The 13,050-nt window shown below is 41.5% G+C and overlaps 1 protein-coding gene across 1 annotated transcript in view; it reads right to left on the minus strand.

Moving 5' to 3' along the window:
- lrp8 (low density lipoprotein receptor-related protein 8, apolipoprotein e receptor) overlaps positions 1–13,050 on the minus strand; it is a 189,031-nt gene that overhangs the window by 75,089 nt on the left and 100,892 nt on the right. Inside the window, exon 4 of the mRNA XM_085375705.1 lies at positions 1,805–1,933. Coding sequence (XP_085231831.1) covers positions 1,805–1,933 — 129 coding nt within the window. The remainder of the gene's footprint in view (positions 1–1,804; positions 1,934–13,050) is intronic.

The raw sequence follows: 13,050 nt of genomic DNA on the forward strand, positions 1-13,050 counted from the left end.
ATGTTACAGCTAACAGCAACACTGTATTAATAATAATACATGAGGAGGCATTTGTAGAGTTTTGTTGACTGCCAAATTGGGGAGTCTGCACATCTTTGCGCCTCATCTTCAGCATGAGAATATATGAATGTCAAAGTTTCTGAAGGACAATGCCAGCATTATGGGAATAATCTGAAATGCATCACGCAGATAATCTTGTAGTTTCCTAGTGAGGACACTTGGTACATACTCTCTCTGCTTTAGGCCCCTGCATACAAAAACTGGTCTAAAATGACCCCACTTTGTCTCCATTAAAACATAATGACTGTGACAGTAAAAAAGCCATTTTTCATTTGGACAAAGGCACCAACATTATATTAGAGATATTAGAGAAATTCAGAACATAAAGGGCAAACTGTACATGCAATCTATATTCTTCAAAAAAATATGCTGTGGGTGCATGTGTTTATTTCAGGTTTAAAATCAATAATGCTGCAGGCCAGATGTTTATGCTGATGAAAATCAATACCCCTTTTTCCTACAGCTTTGATATCAGCTGGGAGGATGTATGCTACAAAGTGTGACAGCAGTCAATGTATGCGTAATTACTAAAAACATGTGAGGGCATTGCTGATCAAACAAGTGTGTGCTTTCTGAAGAGACAGACTTGGGCTTGATTTCCATCATGACTGTAAAGTAGATGACAAGAAATTTAGCAGTCAATTCCAAAAGCGTTAGGATGCTTTGAAGTAACGATGGGCAGAGGTTCAACAATCTGCAAAAAAAAGTGCATTTACAAATTGTGGAACGATTTCAGAATAATGTTCCTCAACATAAAATTTCAAAGACTTTGGGTGTCTTATCATTTACGCTTTATAATATAAAGGCTGAAAGTCAATATTGGATGCCTGTGATCTCTAGCACTGCGTTAACAACAGGCATGATTCTGTCATGGAAAGTGCATGGACTCAGTGCCATTCACAAATGCAGGTTAAAGCTCTATCAGACAAAGAAGATGCAAGCATGAGATGAAAGCATGCATAAATGCTGCCATCTTTGCTGAGTAACATCTGAATTAAAATGAACTATGGTAAAATGACTAAAGATGGCTAAAAGATGGACGCCGCACAATCTGGACTAAAGAGGAGAGGGACAGTCGGGCTTGTTATCAGCCCTACAGTTTTGGCAGATTACACATCTGGAAAGGAACCATGAATACAGGTATACATACAGGTTTTAGAGCAACATATGTTTCCATCAAGATGATGTCTTTTTCACGACACTATACTAAACTGCATCCTGTGTCTATTGCAACATCTGGATGCTCCACTGGCCTAAGTGTAGTCCAGACTTTCACCGACTGAAAACATTGGGAGCATTGCAAAAAGAAAAACATCACAAGAAAGATTCAGGACTGTTGAGCAGCCAGAATCTTATATGAGACAAGATAGAGACAGTCATTTTCTTCCACCAGTCCAGCAGCTGCTCTCCTCAGTTCCCAGATGTTTACAGACAGTTGTTAAAAGAACAGCAGATGCTACACAGTGGAAACCACGGCCCTGCCCCAACTTTTTTGAGACATCAAAGTCAAAAAGAGACAATATTTTTCTTAGAATGGTGCATTTGATGTGTTCTATTATAAGTAAAATAACTGCATTCAGTTTATATTTATGTTTTACACAGTGTCCCCACTTTTATGGAATTGGGGTTACACGTTACATTATTCCCAACTGGAATACAACAGACTGACTGCACTGTAACATGAAAAGTGTGCCGCGTGTTTAACTATGTGCTTCTTCCTTCACCATTTCCACCACAAACTTACCCGCGGCGCACTGCTCCTCATCTGCCCCGTTCTCGCAGTCCCTCTCTCCGTCGCATCGCCATGACAATGAAACACATTTGCTGGCAGCCCCTCCGCAATCAAACTTCTCTGGAGGACAGGTCTGTCGGCCTGTGGTTGCAGGGCAAGGGTGAAAGACAGCAAAGGAGAAAAGGCGGAGGGTGGGGGATGGGAAGAAGAGGAATGAGTGGAAGAAAATTAGCGTAAAAAGGGGGGAGAGAATGAAGTCAGGGAGAGTAAGATGGGACAAGAAAGGGAAGGAGGCAAAAAGATGGAGAGAGAAAAGAGAGCCAGTCAATGAAGCAGTTTGATAACTTCGTTATCTTCTCTCTCAAATCGATCCCTCTTCAAAGGTCTGCAATTAAATTAGACACACAGCTACAGTGGAACAAAGGAGTGGGAACACTGTCACACAAGACACAGAGCTGGGGGAAAAACAATGTAGACAAACAAACAAATAAAGAAACAGAAGGAAGCCAAACAAGAAAAAAGTGCCCAAGTCTGTGTGTGAACAACTGTTTCAACCAGGGCTCGTTTTTCCATGAATATTTAGCCTTAAGCGCTAGATAACAATGTGCCAATATAAATGTTAAAAAGCCCAAGTCAAGACCCCACAGCTCATTTCCAAATTATTTATAAATGGAGCTACACAACATCTTTCCAAAATGCGCCTAATTCACCTCTTAGCTTAAACTCGGACACATATCGCAACAAACTGCCGTGAAAAAGGACACTTGGTGTATAGAATACTATATTGGTTGTTTTTTTGAGTGTAAATCAGAGAAAGCAAAAGAAGTGGAAAGCTGCACATCGCAGACAGTGAAACACACTCCTTTACACACTGTGTGTGACTGAGAAAGTAGTCCCTCTAGATAAAAGCCTATTACAGTAGTCAAGGCCATTGTTCCTGCGTGTGTAACCCATGAGGTTGCTAGAGGGAGGAGGAGGGAAACACTCCGTTCTAATACATCAAATTTACACAGCCCACAGTCCCTGCAGCAAATCCCCGTGCCTTTTTCCGGCAACCCACTATACACCCTCACCCTGCCTCATTTTCCCCTCACCTCTCTCTTTAATGTCTCTCACTCCCACTCTAACGCCACAGAGACTCGAGCCCCAGATTACATTACAGCACTGTGTCAAACTCAACTCCATCAATTACACACATCTGACCACCAGCATGCTCGCTGGCAACAAGCCTATGTTTGTTGCAGCCGCAGATCAATAGTACCTATGGGATTCGCCCATTCCGGCTTCACTCTCCATTTTATTCTTCTCACATTCCTCCTCCTTGTTTTGATTTTTTTTAAACAACACTCTGATATTCAAACACTGCCCCTGGTGGTGGGACGTTGGGACTAGTTTAGCCAAGAGCGACTGCAAGAATCCTCTCCAGCTGTGCACTTTTGGTTGATGTGATCACCTTTGAAGTCATCCACTTGAATTTTCAGTCTTCTCTAAAACTGGGTTTAAGGTTAGACTTGGGCCCTGGTGCCGGGCTGGATCTTTTGGGTGACCACTTTCCTCTCACCTCCATCTTTCTTCCTCTCACTGAATATCGAGCTCTTGCGCGAGCATCTTTTCAAACCGTCATCCCCTAAATGAGGTTTCTCCTTCCCTTTAAAGAAATAAAAAGCCTCCTGCAAATCCGCTTTAAAAGACCCAACGAGTAAGCGCCATATCAGCGCAGTGTAGCTATTACTGCCAAAAGGGACTGAATGGTCTGCGTGTACAATAAGAGCGCGTGCGGGTGAGTGCACGTGCCCATGTTCTTGTGCCTTTGATGCAAAGAACGCAGCTCTTCTGGATGATGTGAAGGTGTGAATGTGATGTGGGTTATGTGGAGGTGTCTTAATATGTGAATTGTCTCAGCAATCTAAATGTGGGCCTCAGAGATCTGGTACTATACAGACAATAGTGTTCCTGGCCTCCACATTATCTGGCTTTTCTAAGAGAGTGTGTGTGTATATTAGTGTGTGTGTGTGTGGCAGTGTAATACTACTGTGGGAGACTTCGTCAGTTTCATACAAAGCCTAACATGGAAACATCACCTAAGGGCTTCAGTCCACCAAGTGTCTGACTGACAGTTGGGTTAAAATGATGTAATTTGTCTGACTGACCATTTCTGGCCCCTGAGAGCCAGAATGGTCGACTCACGGATAAACTGCCAATCACGAGGCTGAATACAGATGAGCAAGGGGGAAAAAAAAAAAAAAAGAGCTAACACTGATTATGACAAAACGAATTAGAGGATTCTCACCCCAAGGGTAATCATTTTCCATAAATACAAAGAAGTACGATTCCTGCTGATGTACAATCAAACAGTAACCTATAACTATTAAAAAGTCAATTCTTCTGCTCTCTATTAGAATTTGATAGACCATAATAACAGTTTCATCCCCACCAATAGCTTCTACATAAGGTCTCTCTATTTGCTGCCTCAGTTACTGTGCAGCCCATTCCCAGACAAAATTGGGTTGTGCAAGCTAAGAAATCTGTTTTTACGCTGCATGCGGAAGCAACAGGAGTTTGTGTGGACCAAGCTGAAGCGGGTAGCACATGGAGCAATTGGCATGATCAACATCGGTCGCCGTGCCTGTACAGGCCAAAATAAGAAAAACAAAAACATGCCTGCTCTATCAAGTCTGCATCTCAGGAACAATCTGATCAGCATGTAATCAAAAGGAAAACAAACATCGTATCATGTATTTTTTAATCTAGGGTGTATTTTTGTTTTTTCCTTTGCCAGCCCAGATGGTGTTGATAATGAAGTCACAGTTAAAGTTGCTTTCCCCAGTCTTTCAAAAATTGGTGCTGAGAGCAAATTTGCCCTCTGTCTATCTCTCCTTGTTCCTTCTCTCACTAAATGCTGACAAGGTGGACAAAAGTGGTAAAGCAGGCACTAAAGAGAACTGCAGGACTTCCTGAGGGAGAGATACTGCAGACTCTGATCGTGTTACATGCAGAGTGCAATATCTGACTCCTGCTCCCACCTTCTCAGGAAAAAGATGTACACAAGTCCATAAAAGCATCCTAATGCAAATAAAGACGCACGTAACTCTAAACTACAAATGCAGTGTTTGTGGAGACCGCATGTACACCAAAACAGCTGTGAATCATCGCCTCAGCTGCCAGTCAAAGGCATGTAAGTGAATTCACCTTTGTACTGAATGAATATTTCAAGAGCTGTGAAACTGCTGTGGCACAGATATAAACACTTGGCCGTTAGCTCCCAGTTACCTTTGCTTATTGCCAAGGCTTAGAGCAAATAATAGGCGAGGCACTGATACTAGCCATGCTCCAGTGGAGCTGCTTGGTGATGAGCAGTAAGACACTGAGGGCTCAATACAGCAGCTCCCTGGTGGGTGTAGGCATTATCGAATAAGTGTAAAAACGGGTTGGGAAACAAGCATGTACTCTTAGTGAATATAACAGGATACATCAGTGTAAAGGAAACAAACAAGTGCAAATTGGCTGGATGACCAGGTCAGAGCCTTTCCCTCAACTTTCATTTCTGTGACACAAACAAAGCACGCGAGGCTCAACAGATTCAGCCTTGAGCCTCTCTATTCACACCGTAACCCCATTTATACATTTATTCACAGGCCGACTCCGGGTAAGGGGTAATTTTACTTTGAGAGCATGAGCCTGATTTCATTAATATGGCAGTGCTATTAGAGAATAGCAGGTACTATGAGAAAACACAGGAAATTATGATGAGGGAAAACCAATGTACCCAGTTAAATTCCTTAACAGTCTTGTGTGCTGGAGAAACTGATCAGGAGGGCTAGGCTCTGTGGTCGGCATGAAGCTGGACACTCTGGTGACAGTGGCAGAGAAAAGGACATTAAAGAAACTGATGGACATTATGGACAATGCCAGGCATCCTCTGCACACGGCCATTAACAACCAGAAGAGTCTGTTCAGTGACAGGTTGCTTCTCCCAAAGACAAGAACTAACAGACTTAAAAACTCCTTTGTCCCACACGCCATCAGACTGTTTAACTCCTCTCTGGAGGGGAGAGGGAGGGGAAACAGGAGGACAAAGGAGGGGGGAACAACTAAGCTGTAGTGCCTCTTCACCTCACTGTGCAATACCTTTTGTGCAATACTTTTGTAAATAGTCAACGGTGCAATAGACTCAATACTTGAAATGTGCAATTCACTTGTATTTTTATTTTTATTCCTATTTATTATATTTATCCCCTTCGTATATTTTATTTATATTGTCTCTGTATTTATATATATGTGTGTGTGTGTATAACTCTGTAACTTCTGTCGGTGCTGTGCTTTTTTGGAAATCGAATTTCCCAGAGGAACCCACCCGAGGGATTAATAAAGTTCTATCTAATCTAATCTAATCTAAGTTAAAAATTCACTGCTTAGTGTTAGCAATACAGCCTGTGAAGGGATGCAGTAGCGAAATGCTGCAAGCCAAACTAAATTTATGAGTGACCTCTGTGGCCTCCTGTGCAGATTGCATTAATAGAAGCTTGCGCTGCAGTGTGAAAGTGAACTAGGACGAGATAGCTGGCTCCAGGAGGAAAAAAAATATTTACACAGCAGTTCTAGCTTTGTGAATTTATTGGTAGGAAGCATATTATCACATGAGAAAATATTCAATGAATGTTTGACTTATTAGGATAGACTGGGATTTTGATGATTGGAAGAAATGCATTCAGTGTCAACTTTATTTTAACTACATAAATCCACTGTATATTTTAAGGGAAAAATGGCTTTAATCATTTTTAATGTGTTGGTTTAGTATTTTGTACATTCTGGATATGAAATAGGTTTTTGCTCATCCTGGGGTCAGAAAACTCATTTGGCACACAGAACACGATGCAGTCTTTTAATTCAAACACGTCCACAACCAGAAGTAGTACACACTTGTATTCTCCTCACATGGCCCGTCTAAGTGTCTATTACGAGGAGGGTATAGGGGTGGACGGAGCAAGGAGCTGTATGCTAATGAACTTTTGATGAACTACCTTTTTAATTTCCCTTCACAAGGAGGGAGGGATTGGAGCATTGTGGCGCGGCACCACGTCCACTATACAGCTCCATGCTTAGCATCGAGGCGAGCCTCGTAGTTGATTGATGTAGAAGTCCCCAAGCCCCGTAGGCTAATGCTAAGATAATTATTTATTACGAGTTGCGTGTGTGAGGCCAGGTAATAGAAGCAGTCCTTAAGTCACTGTCCATCACAATGAGACACAACGTCAAAACAAAAGCCACTTGGGAGAGTATGTGGTAATATGGCACATGATAAATGAGGAGGAACGGAGGCTTGTAGATGATTTACCCTGTATCGACACGAAGCATTGTACCTGCATGAATTTAAAATGCTTTAAGGTACACCGCAGACGGCACAGCATTGATTGATGAGGTACCCCGTTTTAATGTCTTTTTATGCAAAAAACACAGAAGAAACATGACATGTCTCACTACATTGGTGGCATATTATGAATGCCCAGATACTCTGCAATGCTTTGAATGTCAATTGAGTCAGCAAGCAAGCAGTACAAAGCAAAAAACAAAACAAAACTGTGTGCCATATGAAAGGCATTAAGTTCTTTGTAGCCACTTGCTTTTTATTGTGTCACTTTATTTTTCCTGGTCTTTTTTAACTTTAGAGGACACAACATAGTTTGTAGTTCCTTCTGGTACCTATGTTCATCAGAGCTGTGAAAAAAGAGAAAATAAACATATTTCTTGCATGTGTTTGACAGATCATCAATTGAGTCCAGCAGGAGGGAGTCCATAACAGTTGATCGTCTGTGAAACTGAATCATTAAACTCAAGTTTCAGCCGTGAGGTGGCATCATAAATTGGCGACTGCCTGCTTGAGAACAGTAAACCTTTACTGCTTGGCTACTCTGTGTGGTATAAAATCTGGGCCGAAGCATGTCTTGAATCAATACACAGTGAGGTACTGCACCTTACTGGAAAGCTTGGTCTGTATATTTAAAGGTCATATTAAATTTTATCCATGTATTTTGAGACCATTAAGTACACGCCACACCACAAACACTTAAATGTCTCTGCCTAATGTCTTTATATTTATCTTCAAGTATACAAGACAAGAAATAAGGGCGAAAAGAAGGGAGGTGGGATGTAAGGTGGGAGAAAGCGGTCAGATATTGGTCACAACATTGGAGAACATCAATACAAGGACAAACTGGAATCGAGGCAATTAGAGGAAGCTACTAGAAAGAAAGAGAAAGGCATCGAGCTGGAATTGGATCGGAATGGGGCTTCTTGTGAGTGCAGGGCCAAATTTACACAGATAAGAAATAAATAAATAAATCTTTGGCCACTCACTCATTTACGCTGGAAACATTTTTACAAGATAACACTCTACAAATTGATCGACCTGCACATTAAGACCCAATCACAAATGTAAAATTCCACTCCACGCTGCGTTTCAAGCCGAATTACATCTTAATGTAGAATCGAATTGGAGAAGCAGTCCATGACGCAGTATGGAATAATTACTTTTGTTTTAAAGCTGTAACCTTAGTGAGAGGAGAAGAGCGGCAGTCGACAAAGGACGGGAAGGCGAGACCTCGCAGATGATCAATGATTCATTCAAGACCTGGGATGTAGGGATCAGCCAATTATTCGGCGTGTAAGGACTTTTTAAATCTAATGGTTTGATCGTTTGTAGTGGGTCGTGTCATCGTGTGGACACTCATTAACCTCATTCCAAGCAGCAGTCTTTTTTGTCCTCCCTGAGGCGCCCAATGCTTTCATTAGTGGCGCGTAAGGTGCCTCCAAGGGGCAGACACTTTGAACTGCAGGTACCATTTATCTTTGTTTCGTAACCATTGACTAAAGCTTTCAGCTAGTACCTGCTCAGGTCTGAGCAGTGATATTTAATGTGGTTATTAGAGGCAAAACAATTAGTCAGTTCATTAACTGCATGATTGACAGGAAGATAGCTTATTGAAAAAAAAGGTGGGGGAAAAGTGAGATATTCTTTGGCTGCACATCCCAAATGTGGTTTTCTGTCTCATATGTCACTTTTAACTAAATATTATTAGGTTTTGGACTTTTGTTTTGGACAAGATATTTGAATAAGTCAGCTTGAGCTCTGGGAAGTTGTGACAGCATTTTTTCACTATTTGTCTGGCATTTCATAGACTTTAGATCAATCTATGATGAAAAGGCTGGCAACCTGTCCATGGTGTGTCATGTGTCTATGGTAGGCTAGGCTCCAGCTCCCCCCCCCCCAACCCTGAAATGGAAAAGTATGGGTGGATGGATGAATCAGTGCATGCATTATATCCTTGCGGTCAGTTTTTTTTTCTCCCCCCTTTCGCGTCATACAGAAATTTAGTAAATATACAGAATTTGTCCTGCATATTTACTCACATTTGTGCAAATTTGACAGACAAGATCAGCAAAAGAATTGAAGGATTCAAATGACATGTAAATCTTACTTCAGGTTCAGTGACAGTTAGCTTTGTTCGTGGTGTTGAATTAGCCTACAAAGCACTGCATTACTCACAGAAGAAAATCATGCTTTATCGGGCACGAATAGCTCACATGGATTATTTTGTAGACAGATTAAGTGTGCCTAGGCATGTACAACAGGCAGAATTACTACATGTACGAGTTAAAAAGGGGTTGCATGTGCTCTAAATATATGGACTGTTACATATATTTGTTAATGCATGACTGAGTACATCTTTGGTTACCTTTATATATCTTTCCATGTATGTGTGAATGCTTGAGCATGAAGAACACTGCACATTGAGAACTGGAGCATAATATTTCATGGCAATGGGGAATTGTATTTGGCAAAAATGACAATGGAAAGACAACGGAGCTCGATTTAGAAATCAAACAAGAGCGTCACGTTAGAATTTTTACTAAGGTCATCTAATTTCACAATTTAACGTCCTTAACTAAGTGAGACCATAAACTGGAGATTTTAGCATAGGAGTACACAGGAATTGACCCGTATTTTGAAGCTTTACATGAGCGTATACGCCATTGCCATCTGGGTTACCAAAAAATAGATGCGATGGGGAGTAATGAGTATGACTATGTTTCATTCCATAATTATATAATCCCCTATTTTCAGACATAGTATGGTCAAGATTTACAAAATACTTATTTTTTTCTTTTTTGGCCCCAAATCAAAGACCGAGGCCATAAACAGCAGAAAAGTGCTTACAGAGTTCAAGAAATAAAGTTATTTTCCGGACGTCTCTTTGTAACGACAGCTATTGCCATTTTGTGGTCTTTGGATAGAAACCAAGTTAAAGGCACTTCAATATTGGCTTCATTTTTCTAACCTGTAAGCTACAACCATGTTTTATACAGTCTATGATTTCATGCAAGTTTCAAGCGGTGTTCCGGGGTACTGCTAGTAGCTAGTAACAATTAAACGTTAAATGTTTGGATGGATCCAACATAACAGATGTCTCCTTTCACAAATTTTGTTTACCTATCAACTCAAGTTTGGTTGAGTTGGTTGACCCTTTGGTGCGGAATGTAAATGACGTAGAGTTTGGAAGCAGTGGGAAAAGCCAGCCCAGCTAAGTATGTATCGCCAACTCCACCGGCCATTGTCCTTCAGATGTGAAATCCAATTTAGGGAAAGGGCGTATGCAGTTAATATCAGATTACATTGTAAATGAAGGTTAGTGTTGATTAGTGCCTTTCATTGCAACGTTGATCTCCAATTATTGCAGCCCTGATGTAAGGAGTGGAGGGAGAATGTTGGAGAGAGAAAGATCAAAGTCAAGGGAAAGAAGAGGGGGAAAAAAAACTGATCAGAGAGAGCAGGTGCAGAGAAAGGAGAAAGAAGCGGGATTCCAATAATACAGGAAAACAAGGGGGGCTGGGAGGTCATGCAGTGAGAACAACAAAACAAAACTGTGAACCTATGACAATAACAAAACAGTAGGGGTGCAACCATACTCGTATTGATATTTAACGTTCGATACAGTGCTTTCGGTTTGGTACGCATATGTATCAAACAATACAAAATTTTTAATTTATTTTATCAACTTTTCTTCTGACGATGCTGTCTGTGTTGAGCGCTCAGTGGATCTGCGTTCGACTACTCCGCCTAGGCTGCACTGTCGAGTGCAGATCCACTGAGCGCAGCGCAAGCTAGCAAGACAGAAGCTAAGCTCGTTGCAACATGGCAACTGCCTCAACGCTACCAAACTGAGCCTCCCCCACCCTCATTCAGATCTGGCGTTTGGAACTATTTTGGTTTTCATGTGACGTATGACCCTGATGGTAAGCGCGTCATGGACAAAAGTAAAACAGTATGTCCGATGTGCCACGTAACGCTCAATTGATGGGAACTAGTGCGTTAACGCAGTTAGCTTGTTAACGTGTTGACGCCGTCCAGCCCCACGCACGGGGCGATCCGCGGTAACTCGTTAACGGAGATTTGCGGCATTATGGTGTTAAAGTCATTTTAACGAGAGTGGGAACACAACGAATATGACTGCACATTTACGCCGACATCATCCTAGTGCAAAGACAAGTGGAAGCAGACAAAAACAATCGTTGCACACCTATAAAACAGCCACAAGTCCAAAGTAAGATCTGAAAAGCCTATGGGGATAGATAACCAACAGCGGCCCCCGCCATCAGGATGCGAACCAGTGTCACTGCAGCTATATACAACCATGGCAACAAAGTTTCTCTAGATGTGAATTTTTGAGCTGTGTGTTTGAAAGCATGTAACAGTGAGTGACAACATGCCTAATAGAATTCAAAAGTCTTGCACTCAGTTCTGTGCAAACCTCTTAAATTCCCAGCCGAACTATTTAATTTTTTTCTGCAAATGAAAATGTGAATAAGGGCGGGTAGATTTCTCCTGCGGGTTTAGCTCACATGTATTTCTCGTAGGTGACGCTGAAAGTTTCCACTGAAAATTGCTCTCTCTCCCTCGTGCTCCCTCTCTCTATTTTTCCCCTAACTCTATCCGGTGTGAAGGAGCAGGAGAACACGGTTGTTAAATGTGGAACCATTAGCACAGTCTAGACCTATGTGTCTGGCAGTGCCATGGGGGGAAGAAATACAGCGCAACACCAGCGCTTTCATAGGAAATTGCCACTTTCTTCCAACGGGGCCCTCTAAATTGTTGTTTAGTAGACGACGCATTGGGAATTAAAAATATTGCCAGTGGCTAGTGCCACATCTCTCAGCTGATGACAGAATGCAGGAAAGGGAGGTACACAAAAAGGAAGGCAAACGAGGGAAAAAAGGCAGTCAGGACTCTATTGAGGGATGCAGAGCGTCGCGCTGAACTTGATGGGGAAACTGAGCTCATTTCCGCCGAGGCACTTTATTGAAATGCAAGGGCAATGCACAAAAACAGATCTATAAAGAGAAACAAAGGCAGGTAAAATTACTTCTAAAGACTTCTCTGTGGAATTTTGAAAGAAAAATATTTCTGGCTCTGTGAAACTGCCTCTCGCACGCGCCCACACACACACACACACGCACACGCACACACTCTAAATCTAGGCAATGGAAAACGGGTTCGGTCGAATTATAAATTTAACCAATTTTTGTGGTCTTAAAAACAAGAGAAATAAATAAATAATTTCCTGGATAATTAATTTGAGTCACAACGAGAAAATGGAACCCCACGGAGAATGTTTGAAAACGACAGCTCTGCGGGTATCATCCCCAAAGAACATCTGCATGAATCACACTTTATTACTGTAATTATCAAATGCAAAAAAAGGCAAGCTTTATATCCAGTCGCGCTTCTGCCATGTCGGCAAATTGTTATGTCCACACGCTCACGTTATACTGTTACCACACAGCTATTTAAGTCACAAAACACCAGTTAAGTTATGCTGTATCAGCTTTAAGATTACTTGTGTTATGCATGCTTTGGTCATGGAGACGGCAGCTTCTCTTTATTTGCTGTTCTTCTTCTAGCTCCTATCACTAATTTTTCCACTGTAGACATTTTTGACAAATCAAAATTAGATGCATTTAAATATCTATATGAAACTCATCTTTAAAAAAAAAAAAATCACTATTATCACTTCCTACATGCAAACCTATCATGAACTCCTCTGTATACCAAAGTATTCAAGAGTCAAATGTGAGGCCACCTCCCTGAAATCCTAAAGACTGGCCACAAATTGGGTCATGCAACAGCACAATAATCTCAAACACAGCAGCCAATCTATAACAGAATGGCTGAAAAAAGAAAACAATCAAGGTGTTGCAATGGT

This window comes from Diplotaxodon limnothrissa, linkage group LG17 (assembly GCF_057381915.1).
Source record: "Diplotaxodon limnothrissa isolate DT_005_m linkage group LG17, D_limnothrissa_male_GT1.1, whole genome shotgun sequence".
NCBI lineage: Eukaryota > Metazoa > Chordata > Actinopteri > Cichliformes > Cichlidae > Diplotaxodon > Diplotaxodon limnothrissa.